Source organism: Heterodontus francisci, chromosome 19 (assembly GCF_036365525.1).
Source record: "Heterodontus francisci isolate sHetFra1 chromosome 19, sHetFra1.hap1, whole genome shotgun sequence".
Taxonomy (NCBI): Eukaryota; Metazoa; Chordata; class Chondrichthyes; order Heterodontiformes; family Heterodontidae; genus Heterodontus; species Heterodontus francisci.
In genome coordinates this window covers 59,615,327-59,637,347 of record NC_090389.1, presented here as the reverse complement: position 1 = coordinate 59,637,347, position 22,021 = coordinate 59,615,327, and the positions used below count along the sequence as shown (strand labels likewise).

General features: G+C 44.5%; 1 protein-coding gene across 4 annotated transcripts in view; it reads right to left on the bottom strand.

Annotated features, from left to right (window-relative positions):
- chdh (choline dehydrogenase) overlaps nt 1–22,021 on the bottom strand; it is an 83,561-nt gene that overhangs the window by 19,658 nt on the left and 41,882 nt on the right. For all 4 annotated transcript variants that reach the window (XM_068051726.1, XM_068051723.1, XM_068051725.1 and 1 more), the window contains exons 4-6: nt 10,424–10,553; nt 10,156–10,290; nt 2,596–2,738 (exon numbers count right to left, since the gene is read on the bottom strand). In XM_068051726.1, the coding sequence (XP_067907827.1) occupies nt 2,596–2,738; nt 10,156–10,290; nt 10,424–10,553 (408 nt within the window). The remainder of the gene's footprint in view (nt 1–2,595; nt 2,739–10,155; nt 10,291–10,423; nt 10,554–22,021) is intronic.

The window sequence follows — 22,021 nt, the reverse complement described above, 5'->3', positions numbered from 1 at the left end:
TGCTTGGCACCTGATCTCATCAAGCTGATGAAGTTAAGAAGTGAACTTGTGCAGAATTACTCTTATGAATGCATTGACTGCCACTGCGTAGGTCATGTAAGACAGTAATGGCTTTGCTAAAATTTAACCATGTGAAGCTTGGCCACCGTCATGCCTGGTGAAGAACCGGTGAACTGTACTGAGTGAAAGATTTCTTGTTTTTAAATTAAACTGGCCTATCTGTGGCAGCAATGGCAAGGAACCAGATAAAGCTATCAGGAAGGAACAAAGGCATTCCAATTAAAGGAAATACATGTTCAAATAATGAGCAATGAGGCCTTGAGAAGTCCTACAAGAGTGTGATAACACAAGACGTATTCTGAAAACTCCTTTATCTGGAAGTTGGCCAGCTCAACGGATGAGATTTGCAACTAATCCACGAGTCCCAACTATTGCAGCTGTTCTTCACATAATGGAAAATTACTGAAGGTGGTCCAAGTAAGATGAACAGTATCAGGGCAGACTCTCCAAACAAAAGGGTCAGGACGTGGTTAGATAGTTTGGCCTAAGACAATCAACTGGACAATAAGCCACTGTCAGTATGATGTCTTGTCCCTCCCTAAAAGTAAGGGTTATAAAAGAAACTGCTGCAGTGTTGCAACCAGAGGGGAAGGAGTTCTACAGTCATCACATTAGTATTGAAATTCAACACCGAAGTATTTTTTTGAGCTAAGTTGCAACTAAACCAGTCACATATTCTTGTATAAGCAGGCCTGATGTCACATGACACTGGAAAACCACATAAATACGTGCCTCAAGAGTCAGTCGTTGTGAAGAATCCAAGGTACTTGATACAGATGTTAAAGCTGGGTCATGTCACCTGCTTATGGGCAAGGCAGGTAGCTAGGCCAGTGCAGGACTTAATTGGCCAACATTTAAAATGTTTGTTACTTTACAGTTTAAAGCTTTTACATTGATTTCACAACCAAAAATGGAAGAATCTCAAATAAAATTGCTCTCTAGGTGGTAAATACCATAGAAAGCAACTCAAGAATGTTTTTAAGGCAAATAAAGATCTCATAAATAATTACAAATTTCTACTGTGGAAAGCAAGGGAGGTCTGCTAACAGTGCAAGAACTAAAGGCACAACCCAAAAAGTGTGTTCACACATAGCAGATTGAGAAGGACTATTTCACTGAGGAACAAATATTCACCCATAATTTTCCTCATGGAACAAAAGTAATAATTCAACAATAAAAATATGTACCAATCTCTCTCATTAGCACCAAACTAAAAATAGTATAACCCTGGTCATTATCCAAAGAATGTCATATGGACAGCCTTCTTATTGAAGAAATAAGTTTGAATACTACTTTTAAATCTACAGTAAAAAAAATGGTTTGCATGTCTTCTCTAGAGTAAGCTCTTATTTTGATTTATGAAAGAATTATGAGAGTATATCCATATTAGTGAGATATTAGATAAAAATCATGGACAGGAGGAAATAAACAAGTCTCGATGTTGTATTGAAGTCAGATGTTGTAATTTGCTACAACAGAAAATTTCAGGTTATTCATAGTGGTCATCTGAACTCAAATCACAGCCTAATTTTTAATCACTCTTATTGTATATGTTAAAGGTTCAATACAATTTTGTGAATAACCAACTCAAACACTTTACAAGTTGCACAGTGAATAATATGAGAAGTGATTGTAATGCTGTCACTGCTAAATTTCATATGATTCACAAAATGACACTATTTAATGTCTGTAAAGCACATTACATGTATTATCAAAGTCAAGTGAATTGAAAAATAGGCTACATTTTCTGTCAAATTTTCAGACTATGGCCAGAAATTTACATCAGCTTGGAGGCTCCACCCACCAGCAGAAAAGGTCAGTGGCGAGCCTGCCTCCACTGGGCCTGGAAGCCCCTCTGAGGCAGGAAGTCCCACCTCCAAGAGCTGCCATCCAATCAGTGGGCCGGCAGCTCTTCAGTCCCAGCAGCACCACAGGGAGCGGTGGCCACTGCTGAGACTGCACCCAGCCAGGACCAGCAACGTGGATGAGGCCCCGGAATACAGGTAAATGTGTGGGGCCTCCTTGCCGGGAACAATTAGCTGGGCCCTGGTGAGGTGGGGGGGATTGGGTGGGGGGAGGATGTGCTCCAGTGGGGACAACTTGTGCTGGGTGGGGCGGGGGGGGGTACCCCCTGTCGGGCACAGAATGCCCGATCAGGAGGGCCCCCTCACAGCTCGCAAGGAGGCCGCCAGGTTTTTCATTGGGTGGCCTTCTGAGCTACTGAACCACCTGCTCGCTGCTGGCAATATACCAGTGGAGCGGGAGGAGGCCCTTAAGTGGCAACTAATTGGCCACTTAAGGGCCTTAATTGGTTTGAGGCAGGCAGGCTGTTTGTCACCTCCACTGCTAGTCGTAAAATTACAGTGGAGCCGGGAAGGCGACAGCGACAGCACCCCCCACTTCCCACTCAATTTTATGCCCCTCACCTCCAGCCCGCTCTTGCGAAGGTGTAAAGTTCCAGCCTAAGTTTTACATGTGCTGACTTCAGTTTATAGCCTTTAGGTAGTTAAGAAAAATTCTACACAAAAACCTCACCTGATAAGCCTCCATGTTAGGTGTGACTCTTCCATGATCAATCACCTGCGATGGCAAAAAGTGGAACTGAATATTAGGATGAGTTTCACCAGGATGACTTCTGATAAACCCACCAGTTTCCAAGTGAGCAGTAGCTCCCTCGCCTGAAGAAATGAAAATACTCTGTATTAAAAATTACTTCATTTACTAACAAAAACAGGCTGTTTTGTCATTTTAGGAATGGTTCGGAAAGAGTACCTAGCCACAATTTTATGTCATGTTTTCAGTTTGGTGTGGTTGATATGTTGACATGGTTTCATTAAAGCAAATTGGTCTTTTCATCCATTGCTTTTGTATCAGATCTATCATAAAGGGCGGCGCAGTGGTTAGCACCGCAGCCTCACAGCTCCAGCAACCCGGGTTCGGTTCTGGGTACTGCCTGTGCGGAATTTGTAAGTTGTCCCTGTGACCGCGTGGGTTTCCGCCGGGTGCTCCGGTTTCCTCCCACAGCCAAAGACTTGCAGGTTGATAAGGTAAATTGGCCATTGCAAATTGCCCCTAGTGTCTTAGCATTACATAGTTTCTTTAATGATTTGAAGATTTTCATACCCCCATCCCACCTGGACATTCAGTCCATATTTGATTATTAATTTTATTAAGGAAAACCGAGTGACATTCATCCTATATTTGCCTTGCAATCATGGAGGTGAAACTGGATCAGTTTGCATCCATTTTCCTCCAATTTGGAGGGCCAATCTCACCTGATAAGGCTCCAAATGAACGTTGGAAACACTACCAAAGCAATATAGCTTTGAGCAATCCAAAGGTGTCCTGACATCAGCCTAAAACAGGGATAATATCTCTATACTATAATAAGGGGCTGTATGCCTGTCCCTTTACATCAATAAAGAGACTCTTGGGAGGTTGCCACAGACCAGGTAAATTTCAAATTTTTCAACTTTTTAAAAACGTAAAAGTCAGGAGGAGTAATCATATCTCATCCCCTCCTGCCAGTACCTACCCGAGTTACAGGCAGCGCAGTGGCCTGAAATTCATCATTGCTTCTATATTGGGAGACACAGGCAAACATTGAAATGAGGCCAGAGGCCCAATATCGATCAGGACTCCGGTCTATTGCTCTAGTGCAGTGATTGTTCCGTGCATCCAACTTGCTCCAATTTAGTGGCATGGATGATTTTCTACCCCAGATCCCAGTTTAGTTTGAAGTAATTTTCTGAATCTACATTTTCTATACAGTTTCCTATTTTATATACCTCTAAATGATCACCTCTCAGTAAGCGCCTTGGGGTGTCTTACTACGCTAAAGGTGCGATATAAATGTAAGTTGCTGTTTATCAAGTTTACCAGTACTTTACATTTGTATGCATTAAATTTCAAATGTTATTGTTACATCCATTTACATAATTTCTCCTACTTATTTTGTAGTTCCTCGGCACACTACTCAGGATTAATTGCCCCTCCTAGCTCTGTATCACCTTCAAATTTGACTAGTTTGAACTGAGTTTAGGAATTCAATCATTAATTGTAAATTAGAAACAATAGCGTTCCAAACATCAGCCCCTGGGGTACCCCACTCAGCACCACAGTAACAGCATAACTCCGCCAACAAGTATCGGCTGTTTTCTACTCTTCACGTTGGGTGGGCACTGCAGTCATATCACCAATACTGGGCTTGTGCATTGCCCAAGATCTGTTTACAGGAACAACTATTAAATCACTGAGGGAAAAGACGCTTCTATAAAATCCCCAAATTGTAATAAGCATCATTTTTCTTTAAAATTGGCAATTTGATCTAGCAGTAACTATTGAAAAACTAGCCTATTCATATTGCTGCACATTATCTAAAAACTAAAAGATAAAAGAAACTGAGAGGCCTATATATCTAGATTAAAATGAAAAAAACCTAGAAAATATTCTATAAGCACATCATAAAGTCAGTATTTTGAAAAGGAAACTCTGGGGGTGATCTTAACTTTCATCATTGACTTAAAAATGGGTTATTGGAAATTTGGAGCTGGTTTCTGATTTGAATGTTAACTATATTATTATGGGAATTCTTTTGGAGATGTCAAGAGCGTACAGTGATTTCAGTCGCATATCTTAACATTAAAATCTTTTAGCAGATCAGGCTTTGGTGAGCTATAATTTACCTCATCTCTTCTACCAACACTACCAAGAAAAGCAGAGAAAAATAAACTGAGTACACCAACTTTCCTTGTTAAATATCTTGCCCACCTCCCCAAGTCCTCCAAAACTCCCCACCACCACTGTAATTCGAACAGGAAAACAGGGCATCACACTGTTACTCCACTCTCAGCAAACATAAAGCAGACTGACTGTCACCTGTAACACTGCTTCAGGGTACCACAGATGTGAAAATTTGACTGGTGGTTTCAAAAGTATTGGAAATTAACAGATTATAAAGTAAGCAACACACAGTGAATAAAACAACCTTGCGACATAAGATGTGGTACGAAAGCCCATTAAACATATTCTTGTTGACATCTCATGTATAATTTGCACAACCATGCCTGATCTCTGACCTGTTTCCTCTCCTAAGGGAGATGAATAATGACAGATAAAGTCAGTAAAACTGTAATTTCTTAATCAAAATTTTCAAGATATTAAGGGGAACAGATAGGATAGATAGAAATTATTTCCATTGCTTGGGGAGTCTAGAACAAAGAACAAAGAACAGTACAGCACAGGAACAGGCCATTCGGCACTCCAAGCCTGTGCCGATCTTGATGCCTGCCTAAACTAACACCTCCTGCACTTCCGGGGACCGTATCCCTCTATTCCCATCCTATTCATGTATTTGTCAAGATGCCTCTTAAACGTCGCTATCGTACCGGCTTCCACCACCGCCCCCGGCAGCAAGTTCCAGGCACTCACCACCCTCTGTGTAAAGAACTTGCCTCGCACATCCCCTCTAAACTTTGCCCCTCTCACCTTAAACCTATGTCCCCTAGTAACTGACTCTTCCACCCTGGGAAAAAGCTTCTGACTATCCACTCTGTCCATGCCACTCATAACTTCGTAAATCTCTATCATGTCGCCCCTTCACCTCCGTCTTTCCAGTGAAAACAATCAGAGTTTATCCAACCTCTCCTCATAGCTAATGCCCTCCAGACCAGGCAACATCCTGATAAACCTCTTCTGTACCCTCTCCAAAGCCTCCACGTCCTTCTGGTAGTGTGGCGACCAGAATTGCACGCAATATTCTACGTGTGGCCTAACTAAAGTTCTGTACAGCTGCAGCATGACTTGCCTATTTTTATACTCTATGTCCCGACCGATGAAGGCAAGCATGCCGTATGCCTTCTTGACTACCTTATCCACCTGCGTTGTCACTTTCAGTGACCTGTGGACCTGTACGCCCAGATCTCCCTGCCCGTCAATACTCCTAAGGGTTCTGCCATTTACTGTATACTTCCCACCTGCATTAGACCTTCCAAAATGCATTACCTCACATTTGTCCGGATTAAACTCCATCTTCCATTTCTCCGCCCAAGTCTCCAACCGATCTATATCCTACTGTATCCTCTGACAATCCTCATCACTATCTGCAACTCCACCAACCTTTGTGTCGTCCGCAAACTTACTAATCAGACCAGCTACATTTTCCTCCAAATCATTTATATATACTACAAACAGCAAAGGTCCCAGCACTGATCCCTGCAAAACACTACTAGTCACATCCCTCCATTTGGAAAAGCACCCTTCCACTGCTACCCTCTGTCTTCTATGACTGAGCCAGTTCTGTACCCATCTTGCCAGCTCACCTCTGATCCCGTGTGACTTCACCTTTTGTATACCAATCTGCCATGAGGGACCTTGTCAAAGGCTTTACTGAAGTCCATATAGATAACCTCCACTGCCCTTCCTTCATCAATCATCTTTGTCACTTCCTCAAAAAACCCAATCAAATTAGTGAGACACGACCTCCCCTTCACAAAACCATGCTGCCTCTTGCTAACAAATTCGTTTGTTTCCAAATGGGAATAAATCCTGTCTCGAAGAATCCTCTCCAATAATTTCCCTACCACTGACGTAAGGCTCACCGGCCTATAATATCCTGGATTATCCTTGCTACCCTTCTTAAACAAAGGAACAACATTGGCTATTCTTCAGTCCTCTGGGACCTCACCTGTAGCCAATGAGGATGCAAAGATTTCTGTCAAGGCCCCAGCAATTTCTTCCCTTGCCTCCCTTAGTATTCTGGGGTAGATCCCATCAGGCCCTGGGGACTTATCTACCTTAATGCTTTGCAAGACACCCAACACCTCCTCCTTTTTGATAATGAGATGGCTGAGACTATCTACACTCCCTTCCCTAGGCTCATCATCCACCAAGTCCTTCTCTTTGGTGAATACTGATGCAAAGTACTCATTTAGTACCTTGCCCATTTCCTCTGGCTCCACACATAGATTCCCTCCTCTGTCCTTGAGTGGGCCAACCCTTTCCCTGGTTACCCTCTTGCTCTTTATATACATATAAAAAGCCTTGGGATTATCCTTAATCCTGTTTGCCAAAGACTTTTCATGACCCCTCTCAGCAACCTGACTCCTTGCTTAAGTTCCTTCCTACTGTCTTTATCTTCCTCAAGGGATTCGTCTGTTCCTTGCCTTCCAGCCTTTACGAATGCTTCCTTTTTCTTTTTGACTAGGCTCACAATATCCCGCGTTATCCAAGGTTCCCGAAACTTGCCAAACTTATCCTTCTTCCTCACAGGAACATGCCGGTCCTGGATTCTAATCAACTGACATTTGAAAGACTCCCACGTCAGATGTTGATTTACCCTCAAACAGCTGCCCCCAATCTAAATTCTTCAGTTCCTGCCCAATATTGTTATAATTAGCCTTCCCCCAATTTAGCACCTTCACCCGAGAACTACTCTTATCCTTATCCACAAGTACCTTAAAACTTATGGTCACTGTTCCTGAAATGCTCCCCTACTGAAACTTTGACCATCTGGCCGGGCTCATTCCCCAATACCAGGTCCAGTACGGCCCCATCCCTAGTTGGACTATCTACATATTGTTTCAAGAAGCCCTCCTGGATGCTCCTTACAAATTCTGCCCCATCCAAGCCCCTAGCACTAAGTGAGTCCCAGTCAATATAGGGGAAGTTAAAATCACCCACCACTACAACCCTGTTACCTTTACATCTTTCCAAAATCTGTCTACATATCTGCTCCTCTACCTCCCGCTGGCTGTTGGGAGGCCTGTAGAAAACCCCCAACACCAAGACTGCACCCTTCCTATTCCTGAGCTCCACCCATATTGCCTCGCTGCACGACCCCTCTGAGGTGTCCCCCCCGCAGTACAGCTGTGATATTCTCCTTAACAAGTAATGCAAGTCCCCCACCCCTTTTACATCCCCCTCTATCCCGCCTGAAGCTTCTAAATCCTGGAACATTTAGTTCCCAATCCTGTCCTTCCCTCAACCAAGACTCTGTAATAGCAACAACATCATAGTTCCAAGTACTAATCCAAGCTCTAAGTTCATCTGCCTTACCTGTTATACTTCTCGCATTGAAACAAATGCACTTCAGACCACCAGTCCCGCTGTGCTCCGCAACATCTCCCTGCCTGCTCTTCCTCTTAGTCTTACTGGCCTTATTTACTAGGTCTCCCTCATTTATTTCACTTGCTGTCCTACTGCTCTGGTTCCCACCCCCTTGCCACACGAGTTTAAACCCTCCCGAGTGACACTAGCAAACCTCGCAGCCAGGATATTTGTGCCCCTCCAGTTTAGATGCAACCCGTCCTTCTTGTACAGATCCCATCTGTCCCGGAAGAGATCCCAATGGTCCAGATATCTGAAACCCTCCCTTCGGCACCAGCTGTTCAGCCACATGTTTAGCTGCACTATCTTCCTATTTCTAGCCTCACTGGCACGTGGCACAGGGAGTAATCCCGAGATTGCAACCCTAGAGGTCCTGTCTTTTAACTTTCTACCTAACTCCCAAAACTCCCCCTGCAGGGCCTCGTCACTCTTCCTGCTTGTCGTTGGTACCGATGTGTACCACAACCTCTGGCTGTTCACCCTCCCCCTTCAGAATGCCCCCTGTCCATTCAGAGACATCCTTGACCCTGGCACCAGGGAGGCAACATACCATCCTGGAGTCTCTTTCACGTCCACAGAAGCGCCTATCTGTGCCCCTGACTATAAAGTCCCCTATAACTATTGCTCTTCTGCGCTTTGTCCCTCCCTGCTGAACAACAGTGCCAGCCATGGTGCAACTGCTCTGGCTGCTGCTGTTTTCCCCTGATACGCCATCCCCCCCAACAGTATCCAAAACAGTATACTTGTTAGAGAGGGGGATAGCCACAGGGGATTCCTGCACTGACTGCTTGCCCCTTCTAGCGGTCACCCATCTATCTGCCTGCACCTTGGGTGTAACCACTTCTCTAAAACTCCTGTCTATGACGGGAACTAGGCGGCAAATTCTAAAAGAGCCAGATCTTCCAGGAGCGAAATTAGGAAACATTTCTTCAGACAAAGGTTGGTAGAAGTTTGGAATTCTCTTCTGCAAACAGCAATTGATACTAGATCAATTTTAAAACTGTGTTTGATAGATTTTTGTTATCCGAAGGTATTAAAGAATATGAAGCAAAGGCAGGTATATGGAGTTAAGTTGCACATCAGTCATGATCTCACTGAATGGGGGTACAGGCTCGAGAGGCTAAATGGCCTACTCCTCATAGAGTTATGTTATACAGCACAGAAACAGGCCCTTCGGCCAATCGTGTCCATGCCGGCCATCAAGCACCTAACGATTCTAATCCCATTTTCCCGCACTTGGCCCATAGCCTTGTATGCTTTGGCATTTCAAGTGCTCATCTAAATACTTCTTAAATGTTGTGAGGGTTCCTGCCTCTACCACGCCTTCAGGCAGTGTATTCCAGATTCCAACCAGCCTCTGGGTGAAAAATGTTTTCCTCAAATCCCCTCTAAACCTTCTGCCCCTTAGTTTAAATCTATGCCCCCTGGTTATTGACCCCTCTGCTAAGGATTAGATTCCTATCTATTCTATCAATGCCCCTCATAATTTTGTATACCTCAATCATGTCTCCCCGCAGCCTTCTCTGCTCTAAGGAAAACAACCTTAGCCTTTTCAGTCTCTCTTCATAGCTGAAATGCTCCAGCCCAGGCAACATCCTGGTGAATCGCCTCTGCACCCTCTCCAGTGCAATCCCATCCTTCCTATAATGTGGTGCCCAGAACTGTACACAGTGCTCCAGCTGTGGCCTAACTAGCATTTTATACAGCTCCATCATAACCTCCCTGCTCTTATATTCTATGCCTCGGCTAATAAAGGCAAGTATCCCATATGCCTTCCTAACCACCTTATCTAACTGTGCTGCTACCTTCAGTGATCTATGGATAAGTACACCCAGGTCCCTCTGACCTTCTGTACTTCCTAGGGTCCTACCATCCATTGTATATTCCCTTGCCTCGTTAGTCCTCCCAAAATGTATCACCTATTCCCATGATCTTAAAATATTGGTGCTTATGTCAAGGTCCAAGTACTGGGAGTTAACAACATTTTACCTGTGAATTTCCAAAACCATTCCAGGCCAATCTTGATCATCTTGATGGATTTTTGGGATTTATATAGTGTAATAGGTTCAGTGCATTTTTGTTGCACGTACAATTCTAGATGATCTTGCAGATTCTGGCCCACACCTAGGATCAAAACAGTTTCTTTTAAGTGAACAGTTCTAACCACCTAACTGCAACAACCATCACCAGAGCATGAATTACACCAAATTAACTAATTTAATGCCTTTATATTTTTTCTGAATACTTCAATGATTACCAGGTCGGTGGCAAACAACAGGAATTCCCAGTGCTTTAAGATCATCCGCATTACCAATCCCAGATAACATGAGAAGCTGGGGTGAGTTAATTGAGCCTCCACTTAGGATCACTTCCTTGTTAGCATAGACCTAAGAAATAAGCAAAACATAATCTTATTAATTGAAATATTTCCGCTGAGCCCCTTCATTCAATATTTTCAAAAATACAAGCACATCATCGACAGAAAATAGTGAACATTAGAAATGGTGACTTATCTTCAGATCTAGGACAGCCCTAATCACAATACAAACTAAGCGAATATAAATTCACAATGTAAAACAGCAAAATGAGTTCAGGCTGAATTGACTAGCTCCTTCAAAAACTAGACATATAAAAATCAGGTTGAACACAGTATTGCAAGTTATTAGGATTTAGACCGGGATGATCAAATGTTACAATAGCCCATGAGGAGGGAGGAAGGAGGAGAGAATGTTGTCTGTAGAAGGCAGCAAGTATGTACTGGGTAATGGAGAATTGAGGATGGATGAAAACACCGGAATACCTTTAGGACTGAAAAGTTATTTCAGGAAGTAAATGTGCAGGATAGCGTCCACAATAGAAAAGACTGTCAATAGTCTATGAAAGAAGCTGACTTGCTGGCTGAATGGCCATAACTTGTTCAATACTTGCTGTTCTCAAGAGTCAAACACAATTAGAAAAGGTATGCAGGGAAGAATAGGTCATGTTTTGTGACACAGGATATATTAAGTTTAGTTTAGTTTAGAGATACAGCACTGAAACAGGCCCTTCGGCCCACTGAGTCTGTGCCGACCATCAACCACCCATTTATACTAATCCTACACTAATCCCATATTCCTACCACATCCCCACCTGTCCCTATATTTCCCTACCACCTACCTATACTAGGGGCAATTGCTAATGGCCAATTTACCTATCAACCTGCAAGTCTTTGGCTTGTGGGAGGAAACCGGAGCACCCGGAGGAAACCCACGCAGACACAGGGAGAACTTGCAAACTCCACACAGGCAGTACCCAGAATTGAACCCGGGTCACTGGAGCTGTGAGGCTGCAGTGCTAACCACTGCGCCACTGTGCCGCCCTAACTAGGATTTATTTTGAAAACTTTAAAACACTGCAGGCTTGATGTGTATAATTTTATCTTCAATTCCACTTGTATATCTTCAATATTTTCTCTTTCATATTTGCCGCCTGTTAGAGATCAAGATAGAAAATGTAACATCTTAAAACATGTTTGGTGAAAGGAGAGCTGTATATTAGGTGGAATGACAGAGCCTGAATAGAGATAACAGTGAGGAAAGAGGTCTTTTGAATTTGACTCTGATTATTGCCAAGACCCAGAATTTTTTTTCTCAGCAAGACCCGAGTTGAAATCGCTTTGGAGATATTATAAGCATTTCTGAAACAAGGTTGGATTTTAACGATGGTTCTGAAATCCAACATCCAGAACAAAGCAATCCACCCATCTGCCACCTTAAATAGGCACTGTCTCCACCACCATGGGAACACCATCTTCTCCAAGTTGCACACTATTCTGTCTCGGATATTTATCACCGTTCCTTCATCGCTGCCGGATCAAATCCTGGAACTCCCTACTCAACACATTGTAGAGTGCCTTCACCACACCCACTGCAGTCGTTCAAGGTGGTGGCTCATCACCAGCTTCTCAAAGGCTGGACAATAAATACCGGCATTGTGAGTGACCCCATATCCCAAGAAAGTAAAAAAAACATAAAAGTTGTAAAGGATTTTGGAAAAGTAGCAGTAGAGAAAGGAGATGTCAGTATATTTTGTTGATAAAGACCTCACTGCTCTACAAAGAGATGATTTTAATCCAGCAGCTGAAGCGACCTGGATTCAATTGGAACAAACTGATCTGTGGTACTTGTTGAACTTCCAGGTCGGGGGTGGGGGGGGCACTGTAATGAGCCATTTCAGACAAAGTACAAAATCATCTGAGCTGAATAATATTTGCATAATGGGGAATTTTAACTTCTCAAGTAGGCAATGGTCCAATGATGAGTCATCTAGTATTGAGGGAAAGTCAGCTGCAAGATCTGTAGATGTTAAAAATCATTATTTTCTAACACAGCATGTTAAGGACATGGGATAACCGGGTGCTGGATTTAGTCTTTAGTAATGACCCCTGTATAGGATCCAACCTCCATGCATGGGAACACCTAGGCTACAGTGACTACAGTATTAGATTCAAGCTGGTCAGTCACAGAAGTTGCCAAAAATTCAATGCTAGTACCCGATTACCAAAGCGTTAAATTTTCAAAAAACAAATTCCCACTGGGCAGGAGCAGTAATAATATAGTCTGTTTTTCATCTATCTTTAAAACCATTCTAAATGAAAAAGGAAGCCGTGAATGTACTAAAGTCAAGGAACAGCACATGTTGGCTAACTCATGGACCTGGATTTAGTGAGGCCATTTGGAGCGGGAATGGAGCAATTGGGGGCGGGGGAGGGGGCAGAAAATAGTGATGGACATGTCCACCCGGAAATCCGACATAATGATGTCGGTTCCGGATTTAGTCAGCGGCAGGAAAGCACCAAGGTAGCATTGCCGCCCTGATGCGACAAGACTACCATTTGAATTGTAGAACAGTTAGTTTTAATATATTTGTATTTAATTGGAAGCAATTCAATGAGGCAAGGCCTCAGTGTTGCGATGGGAAGGCAGCATGAGCAGTAGTGGATAGAGGAAGGGGGGTGGGGAGCAGAGGCCCTTGTTGGCATGGATGGGCTTCGTCTCAGGTGGCCATACTGCTGGGTGAGAGGGTTGGCTATCAGCAAGGATGGGCACGGAGGATCATCAGCGCATAAACTGTGAGTAGCAAAGGCAAAGATGCCAGTGCAACTTTGACTCAAGGACAGCACTCTTGAGGCCGACTGAGCACCTGGCATGAGTCTTGTACACTCTGGTCTTTGTGGACCCCTGTGGTTTTTGATGTTGTGCCTCCGACGGAAGGAGGGCCGAGGCAAGAAATAGTCTCATACTTATCCGCTTCCAGCCACCATGCTTGCCTCTGAGTGAAAGCAATAAAAACTTAACTAAAAGCATTGTCTGTTGCCTCCTTTCTGTTCGGGTTCCATGCCGAGCGTCCAGGTCATCCACGTGCACTAGCACATCAGAGGTGCTTACCAAAGGAGGGCTGAGCCTAGACTGGCAGGCCACTATGGGGGAAGGGTGAAGTCAGCAGCTCACAATTAAGGCAGGAAGGAGTAAGCATTTTCCACAATGAATGTTAACTTAAAAAGCGAAAAAACTTTATAGCAGGAGGGGGAAAAACCCAGAAAATTTCAAGCACCCTTGAAATTACAAGTGTGTCTAGGTGGGTTTTTTTTAAATACATTTTTCAAGTGCTTCTATGTTGTGTGACCCCTGCGCTAGCAGCTGGCCTGGAGGCAGGCTGCTGATCAGACTGCCCCTTGGCCTGGGATGACTTCAGCCGGAGGCCTGGAGGGACCCGGCTGCCCGAGGGTTTCCTGCACAGGTGCAGGGCTCTGTTTAGGCATCGCGGCTGCTGGAGCTGGGCTCACTGGCGGAGGGGCCGAGAAACCGCTGTCCAGACTCAGAGTGCCCTGAAGGGAAGCCCTAGATGTGGAGGCCAGCTTCTCCTCCTCACTAGAACATCCCTGCTCACCAGAGTAGGACAAGGAGCTGGAGAAGACTGCAGGCGCCTTGATCTTCTCTCGCCTTGCCACTGCTGCGTTGAGCTCATGGCCAAGGCAATGGTGTGCAGGTCTGTGCACATCTGTGGGGTCTGGCTCTCCACAAGGTTCACCAACCTATTGATGGAGAAAGCCATGCACTCACATGCCTAATATACCCATGGAATGGATGGACTCCTCCATCGTCCGCTCATGGTTGCACATGGCCTCCGTCACCTCTGCCAAACCTTGCCTTATATCTCTCTGCAACTCCATCATGCCCTGTACTGTCGACACCAGAGGCTTGTCATCACCCTGGGGCTCAGTATGGGCCTAGCCACCACAGTCCTCCGACTGTCAGAGCCCTCGGTTGTCTCAGCCAACTGCCCGGGTGCGAGTTTGGTGCTCTCAACCAGAGTCTAAACCCGAGCACAAACCCACTGAGGTGAAAATATCTGCGCTGGTGGAAGGAACAGGAGAGACATGGGACAGTGCATCCTCTGACTGCTCATGCTCAGAGGTTGACCGTGGTCCCCCTTTGGATTGAGTCTCCTGTGGACCGGAGCTGCATGAGAGAACACAAACACGTGCGGGTTAGAGTGTGCGGATCACGTCATGATAGCCATGCATTATGTGGATCTCCAGAAGTTTGCTGCATGTTGAATGAAGATAATCCTCACTCTCTTGCGCGGAGACTCCAGTCTCACCATCTGCGACTGAGTGTCCGCCCTGGGTCACGTTGACTCCAGTACTTCACTCTCAGCTGAGAGGCCGTATGTCAACAATTCCGCCATCAGTCCACGAGGTCTCCCTGGCATTATGGGCCTGTTTGTCCGACAAGTAGAAAGAGGGAAATAGTCATAGTTCACAGGAAGAACTACAGGACAGGTGTGCCAGTGGCAGCCTCTCGTCCCCTGCGGGAATTTTCTATCTGGCTCATCCCCACATCTGCTCTCAGGGGAGGTAATTGGGGTGACCTGTGAAAGAAAGTGGCCTTTGGCTGAGATGCCACCATGCATCTGGGAAGATGTAATCGCCTAACCCTTTTTTGCCAGTGCCTTTGTGGTGCCTCCCTCTCCATGTCGCATACCCCTCTGCGTAGCCACATGCAATTCTCCAAAAAGGAGAGGTGTGGTGCACTCACCTTGGCAGACCAAACGAAATCGTTGACTCTCTTCCAGCACTGGACTTATGTTCGTGGAGGGGGGGTGGGTGGATACCTCCTTTGCGTTCTCCATCCAGGTTTTCTTGGTCAGGCAGGAGGACATCTTCTTGCCATCACTGGGAAGAGGTCACCCGCCTTTCCCTAGCAGCCTGGAGGAGAATCTCCAGGGAAGCATCGCTAAACTGTGGGACCACCCTGTGTCTTGCCTCAGCCATACTGCGGTTTCCTTGTCAGAGGGGTGGGGGATCCAGGAGTCACACCAGCACCAGTCTCAGCAGCAAACAAATGACTCAATGGCAGCAATAAAAGCAGGCCTGGCAGGGCTTTAAATAAGGTGCCAGCACCTGTTCCAGAATCATCCGAAGCCGCATTCGGCGCCTCAAATCCCGCACCCTTGAATTCTGCCCGTTGCATAATTGGACGGGCCCTGTGTCTCCATTACTATAATTGGCCATTCACTGCGTGATTGCAATGGGCCGGCCACAAATGTGATAGTCATAGTCATAGAGTTTTACAGCACAGAAACAGGCCCTTCGGCCCAACGCGCCTGCACCGACCATCAAGCACCCGTCCTAACTAATCCCATTTTCCAGCACTTGGCCCGTAGCCTTGTATGTTATGGCATTTCAAGTGCTCATCTAACTATTTCTTGAATGTTGTGAGTGTTCCTGCCTCTACCACCCCTTCAGGCAGTGCGTTCCAGATTCCAACCACCCTCTGGGTGAAAAAATTCCTCCTCAACTCCCCTCTAAACCTCCCACTCCTTACCTTAAATCTATGCCCCCAAGTTATTGACCTCTCCGCTAAGGGAAAAAGTTTCTTCCTAACTATCCTATCAATGCCCCTCATAATTTTGTATACCTCAATAAGGTCCCCCCTCAGCCTTCTCCGCTCCAAGGAAAACAACCCCAGCCTATCTAGTCTGTCTTCATAACTGAAATGCTCCAGCCCAGGCAACATCCTGGTGAATCTCCTCTGCACCCTCTCCAGTGCAATCACATCCTTCCTATAGTGTGGCGACCAGAACAGTACACAGTACTCCAATTGTGGCCCAACCAGCATTTTATACAGCTCCATCATAACCTCCCTGCTCTTATATTCTAAGCCTCGGCTAATAAAGGCAAGTATCCCGTATGCCTTCCTAACCACCTTATCTACCTGTGCTGCTGCCTTCAGTGATCTATGGACAAGCACCCAAAGGTCCCTCCGACCCTCTGTACCCCCTAGGGTCCTAGCATCCATTCTATATTCCACTGCCTTGTTCGACCTCCCACCTCACACTTCTCAGGATTAAACTCCATTTGCCACTGCTCCACCCATCTTACCAGCCATTGTATATCGTCCTGTAATCTAAGGCTTTCCTCCTCACTATTTAAGACACCACCAATTTTCGTGTTGTCGGTGAACTTACTGATCATACCTCCTATATTCACGTCTAAATCATTAATGTACACTACAAACAGTAAGGGTCCCAGCACCAATCCCTGTGGTACACCACTGGTCACAAGCCTCCACTCGCAGAAACAACCCTCAACCATCACCCTCTGCCTCCTGCCACTAAGCCAATTTTGAAACCAATTCGCCAAATTACCCTGGATCCCATGGGCCTTTACTTTCTTAACCAATCTCCCATGCGGGACCTTATCAAAAGCCTTACTGAAGTCCATGCAGACTACATCAACTGTTATACCCTCATCGACACGTCTAGCCACCTCCTCGAAAAACTCAATCAAGTTAGTTAGACACGATCTCCCCCCCACAAAGCCATGCTGACTATCCCTAATTAATCCCTGCCTCTCCAAGTGGAGATTAATCCTGTCTCTCAGAATTTCTTCCAATAATCTCCCTACCACTGATGTTAGACTCACCAGCCTGTAATTACCTGGTTTATCCCTGCAACCCTTCTTGAATAATAGTACCACATTCGCTGTCCTCCAATCCTCTGGTACCTCTCCTGTGGCCAGAGAGAATTTGAATATTTGTGACAGAGCCCCTGCTATCTCCTCCCTTGCCTCACATAACAGCCTGGGATACATCTCATCTGGGCCTGGGGATTTATCCACTTTTAAGCCCGCTAATACATCCTCCTTTTCAATGCTAATTTGATCAAGTATATCACAATCCCCCTCCTTGATCACTGCACCTACATCGTCCTTCTCCGTAGTGAACACAGATGAAAAGTAATCGTTCAAAACCTCACTTATGTCCTCCGGCTCCACACACAGATTGCCTCTTTGATCCCTAATGGGCCTCACTTTTTCCCTGGTTATCCTCTTGGCCCTAACATAAATATAAAATGCCTTAGGACTTTCCTTTATCTTGTCTGCCAGTGATGTTTCATGCCCCACTCTTTGCTTCCTAATTACTTTTTTAAGTACTCCCCTACACTTTCTATACTCCTCTAGGGCCTCCGCTGTTTTCAGCACTCTGAATCTGCCATACGCCTCCTTTTTTTTCCTTATCCAATCCTCTATATCCCTTGACATCCAGGGTTCCCTTGACCTGTTGGTCCTACTCTTCACCTTTACAGGAACATGCTGCACCTGAACCCTCACAATTTCCCTTCTAAATGACTCCCACTGGTCTGATGTAGACTTTCCTCTAAGCTGCTGCTCCCAGTTCACTTTGGCCAGATCCTGTTTTAACATATTGAAATCTGCTTTCCCCCAATTCAGTACTCTTATTTCCGGACCCTCTATGTCCTTTTCTATAACAACCTTAAATCTTAGAGTTATGGTCACTATCCCCGAAATGCTCCCCCACTGACACTTCTGCCACTTGTCCGGCTTCATTCCCTAGGATTAAGTCCAGTATCGCTCCTCCTTTTGTCGGACTCGTTACGTGCTGGCTCAAAAAGCTTTCCTGAATGCACTTGAAGAATTCCGCCCCCTTTAAGCTTTTTGCACTAATACTATCCCCTCTAACATAGGGGCAGCTGAAATCCCCTACTAATATTACCCTATTAGAGATTACCCTGCTCAGAGATTTGCCTACATATCTGCTCCTCTACCACTGCCTGACTGTTTGGAGGCCTGTAGTACACTCCCAGCCAAGTAATAGCCCCCTTTTCATTTTTAAGTTCTACCCATATGGCCTCATTAGAGGAACCTTCTAAGATATCATCTCTCCTTACTACAGTAATTGTCTCTTTAATCAACAGTGCAATGCCACCTCCTCTTTTACCCCTCCCCATCACGTCTGAAGATTTTATACCCTGGGATATTAAGCTGCCAGTCCTGCCCTTCCCTCAACCATGTCTCAGTAATAGCAAGAATATCACATGCCCATGTGTTAATCAACGCCCTCAATTCATCTGCCTTACTTGTAAGACTCCTTGCATTAAAATAGATAAGGATAAGCAGCGATGGCGCCCACATCCGGGTCCACCGCTGGAAGACACAACACAAACACTAAATCCAGCCCATCATGTGCAGGACTAAATCAAACTTAATCTGTAAAACATTTTCTGCTTAAAAGAGAACAATTCTCAAGAGAATATGTATAGGCATTGTGGTCAGCTTAAGGTCGAGAAAACTACTATCAAAAGCCAAAAGGTCAATGAAAAAGAAGTTTGTAGATAGTTGCAGCAGCAATAGTAAAACCTTTTAAAAATTATTTTAGGAATAAGAGCACTATAAAGGATTCAATAGAGCCACTCCTTCAAAGTAAGTTGTCCAGTGATTCCTTCCTTTTATTTTATTAGACTTACAAAAAAAAAAACACCATGAATACCTCTTCTTCCACCATGCCTCTGATCCTGCAGTGGCTGTAGATTTGCTGCAAATCTTCAAGAGAGAGCAGAAGCAGAGGATATTGCTACGTACAAATGTTAGGTGGAATGTTAGGTAATGTCTCTTGGTCTCCTGAAATCTGTTTTGATCACCTTGGGGTGGAAGGTTATTGGGGGTAGGTGGAAATGTGGTGTAATCAGTTCAGCCATGAACTTATTGAATGGCAGAGCAGGCTCAAGGAGTCAATTGGCCATATTCCTGCTCCTAATTTGTATGTTTCTATTAAATATCCAGGATGCTTAAGAGGCCAGAATTGGAGGAGTGCAGAGATTTTGGAGTGTTGTGGGATTGGAGGAAGTTAGAGATCGAGAGGGGTGAGACAGTGGCGGGATCAAGAGAGGTGCTGGTGAGGAAGAGCTGGGTGTCTTTGGCAATTGTGAAGTCCCAACCTACACTTCCTCCCGATGGCGGGATCGGGACCCAGGAGCGAAAATTCAGCTCAGAGTCTGGTTGTTGAAAATTGGCTGGGCAATGTGTATGTTGGGCGACCAATGGCAGGAATGTGGGGGCAGGGTAGTTGGAAGTCATGTGATGGAACTTCACTGAATACGTCCAACCAGAGTTGGCAACCCTACTTTCATAGTTTATGGCAAAATCCCAATGCTGCAAACGTTTTAACAATGTTCATAGCCATCTAATAGTACTCGTAGATCTCCTATGGCATAAACTTATGACCAAAACACAACAACAGGAAGCAAGATTTCATATATGGGAAATGCTTGCAGAGGTAAGAATTTAAAAAATATTGTAATTTTTTTTTTATAGCAGCAAATTATGACGGGGTTGCCGTGTGACATGTAGGTGGGCAATGCAAGACTGGAAAATACAAACATACAAAAAGAGAGTCAGAAAAAAACCAGTTGGTCCATTGGGTTCATGCTACTCATCAATGTTGCACCTAATCATCACCACCCTCGATACTCCCCCATCCACCTGCAGCCATGCAATTTCCTGGGAGAGGAAAAAAAAAGGCAGATTTAACAAAAAAAAATCCTAGATCAAATCAAAGAATTTATCTAACCCTGCCTTAAAAATATTCAAAGACTCTGTTTCCACTGCCTTTTGAGGAAGAGAATTTCAAAGACTCACGACCCTCTGAGAGAAAGAATTTCTCCTCATCTCTGTCTTAAATGGGCAACCCCTTATTTTTAAACAGTGACCCCTAGTTCTCGATTCTCCCACAAATGGAAACATCCTTTCCACATCCACCCTGTCAAGACCCCTCATTATCTTATATATTTCAATCAAGTCGCCTTTTACTCTTCTAAATTCCAGTGGATACAAGCCTAGGCTGTCCAATCATTCCTCATAAGACAGCCCACCCATTCCAGGTATTAGTCTAGTAAACCTCCTCTGTACTGCTTCCAATGCATTTATATCCTTCCTAAATAAGGAGACCAGTACTGTACACAGTACTCCAGATGTGGTCTCACCAATGCCCTGTATAGCTGAAGCATAACCTCCCTACTTTTGCATTCAATTCCCTTCGCGATAAACAATGACATTCTATTAGCTTTCCTAATTACGTGCTGTACCTGCATATTAACCTTTTGCGACTTATGCACTAGGACAGCCAGATCCCTCTGCATCTCAGAGCTCTGTAGTCTCTCAACATTTAGATATATTTCTTTTTTATTCTTCCTGCCAAAATGGACAATTTCACGCTTTCCCACATTATACTCCATTTGCCAGGTCTTTGCCCACTCACCTAACCTATCTATATCCCTTTGTGATCGCCTTATGTCCTCTTCACAAGTTACTGTCCTACCTATCTTTGTGTCATCAGCAAATTTAGCAACCATACCTCGGTTCATTCATCTAAGTCATTTATATAAATTGTAAAACGTTGAGGCCCCAGCACAGATTCCTGTGACACACCACTTGTTACATCTTGCCAACCAGAAAATGACCCACTTATGCCTACTCTCGGTTTCCTGTTAGCTAACCAATCTTCTATCCATGCCAATATGTTACCCCCTAAACCATAAGCTTTTATTTGCTGCAATAACCTTTGATGTGGCGGCTTATCAAATGCCTTCTGGAAATCCAAGTACAATACATCCACCGGTTTCCCTTTATCCACAGCACATGTAATTCCCTCAAAGAACTCCAATAAATTGCTTAAACGTGATTTCCCTTTCACAAAACCATGTTGACTCTTCCTGATTACCTTGAATTTTTCTAAATGCCCTGCGAGTACATCTTTATTATAGCTTCTAACAATTTCCCCAAGACAGATGTTAAGCTAACTGGCATGTAGTTTCCTGCTTTCTGTCTCCCTCCCTTTTTGAATAAAGGATTTGCATTCGCTATTTTCCAATCTAAAAGGAACCTTCCCCGAATCTATGGAATTTTGGAAAATTAAAACTAACACATCAACTATCTCACTAGCTACTTCTTTTAACATCCTAGGATGAAGACCATCAGGACCCAGGGATTTGTCAGCCCGGACTGGGTGCTAAGCAGCTTTAACCATTATCAGGAAGCAATGGCATAGTGGTAATGTCACTAGATTAATATTCCAGAGGTCTAGGCTGATGCTCTGGGGACATGGGTTCAAACCCCACCACAGCAGATGGCAAAATTTGAATTCAATTAATAAATCTGGAATTAAAAGCTAATATAATTGTGACCACAAAACCATTGTCAATTTATTGTAAAAGCCCATCTCATTCACGAATATCCTTTAGGGAAGGAAATCGTCCGTTCTTATCTGGTCTGGCCTACATGGGACTCCAGACCCACAGTAATGTGGTTGACTCTTACATGCCCTCTGAAATGGCCTAGAAAGCCACTCAGTTGTATCAAACCACTACGAAGTCTATGGAAAGGAATGAAACCGGACGGACCACCTGACATCGACTTTAGGCCCTAGAGATGACGATAAACCCAGATAACAAAAGCAAAATACTGCAGATGCTAGAAATCTGAAATAAAAACAGAAAGTACAGGAAATACTCAGCA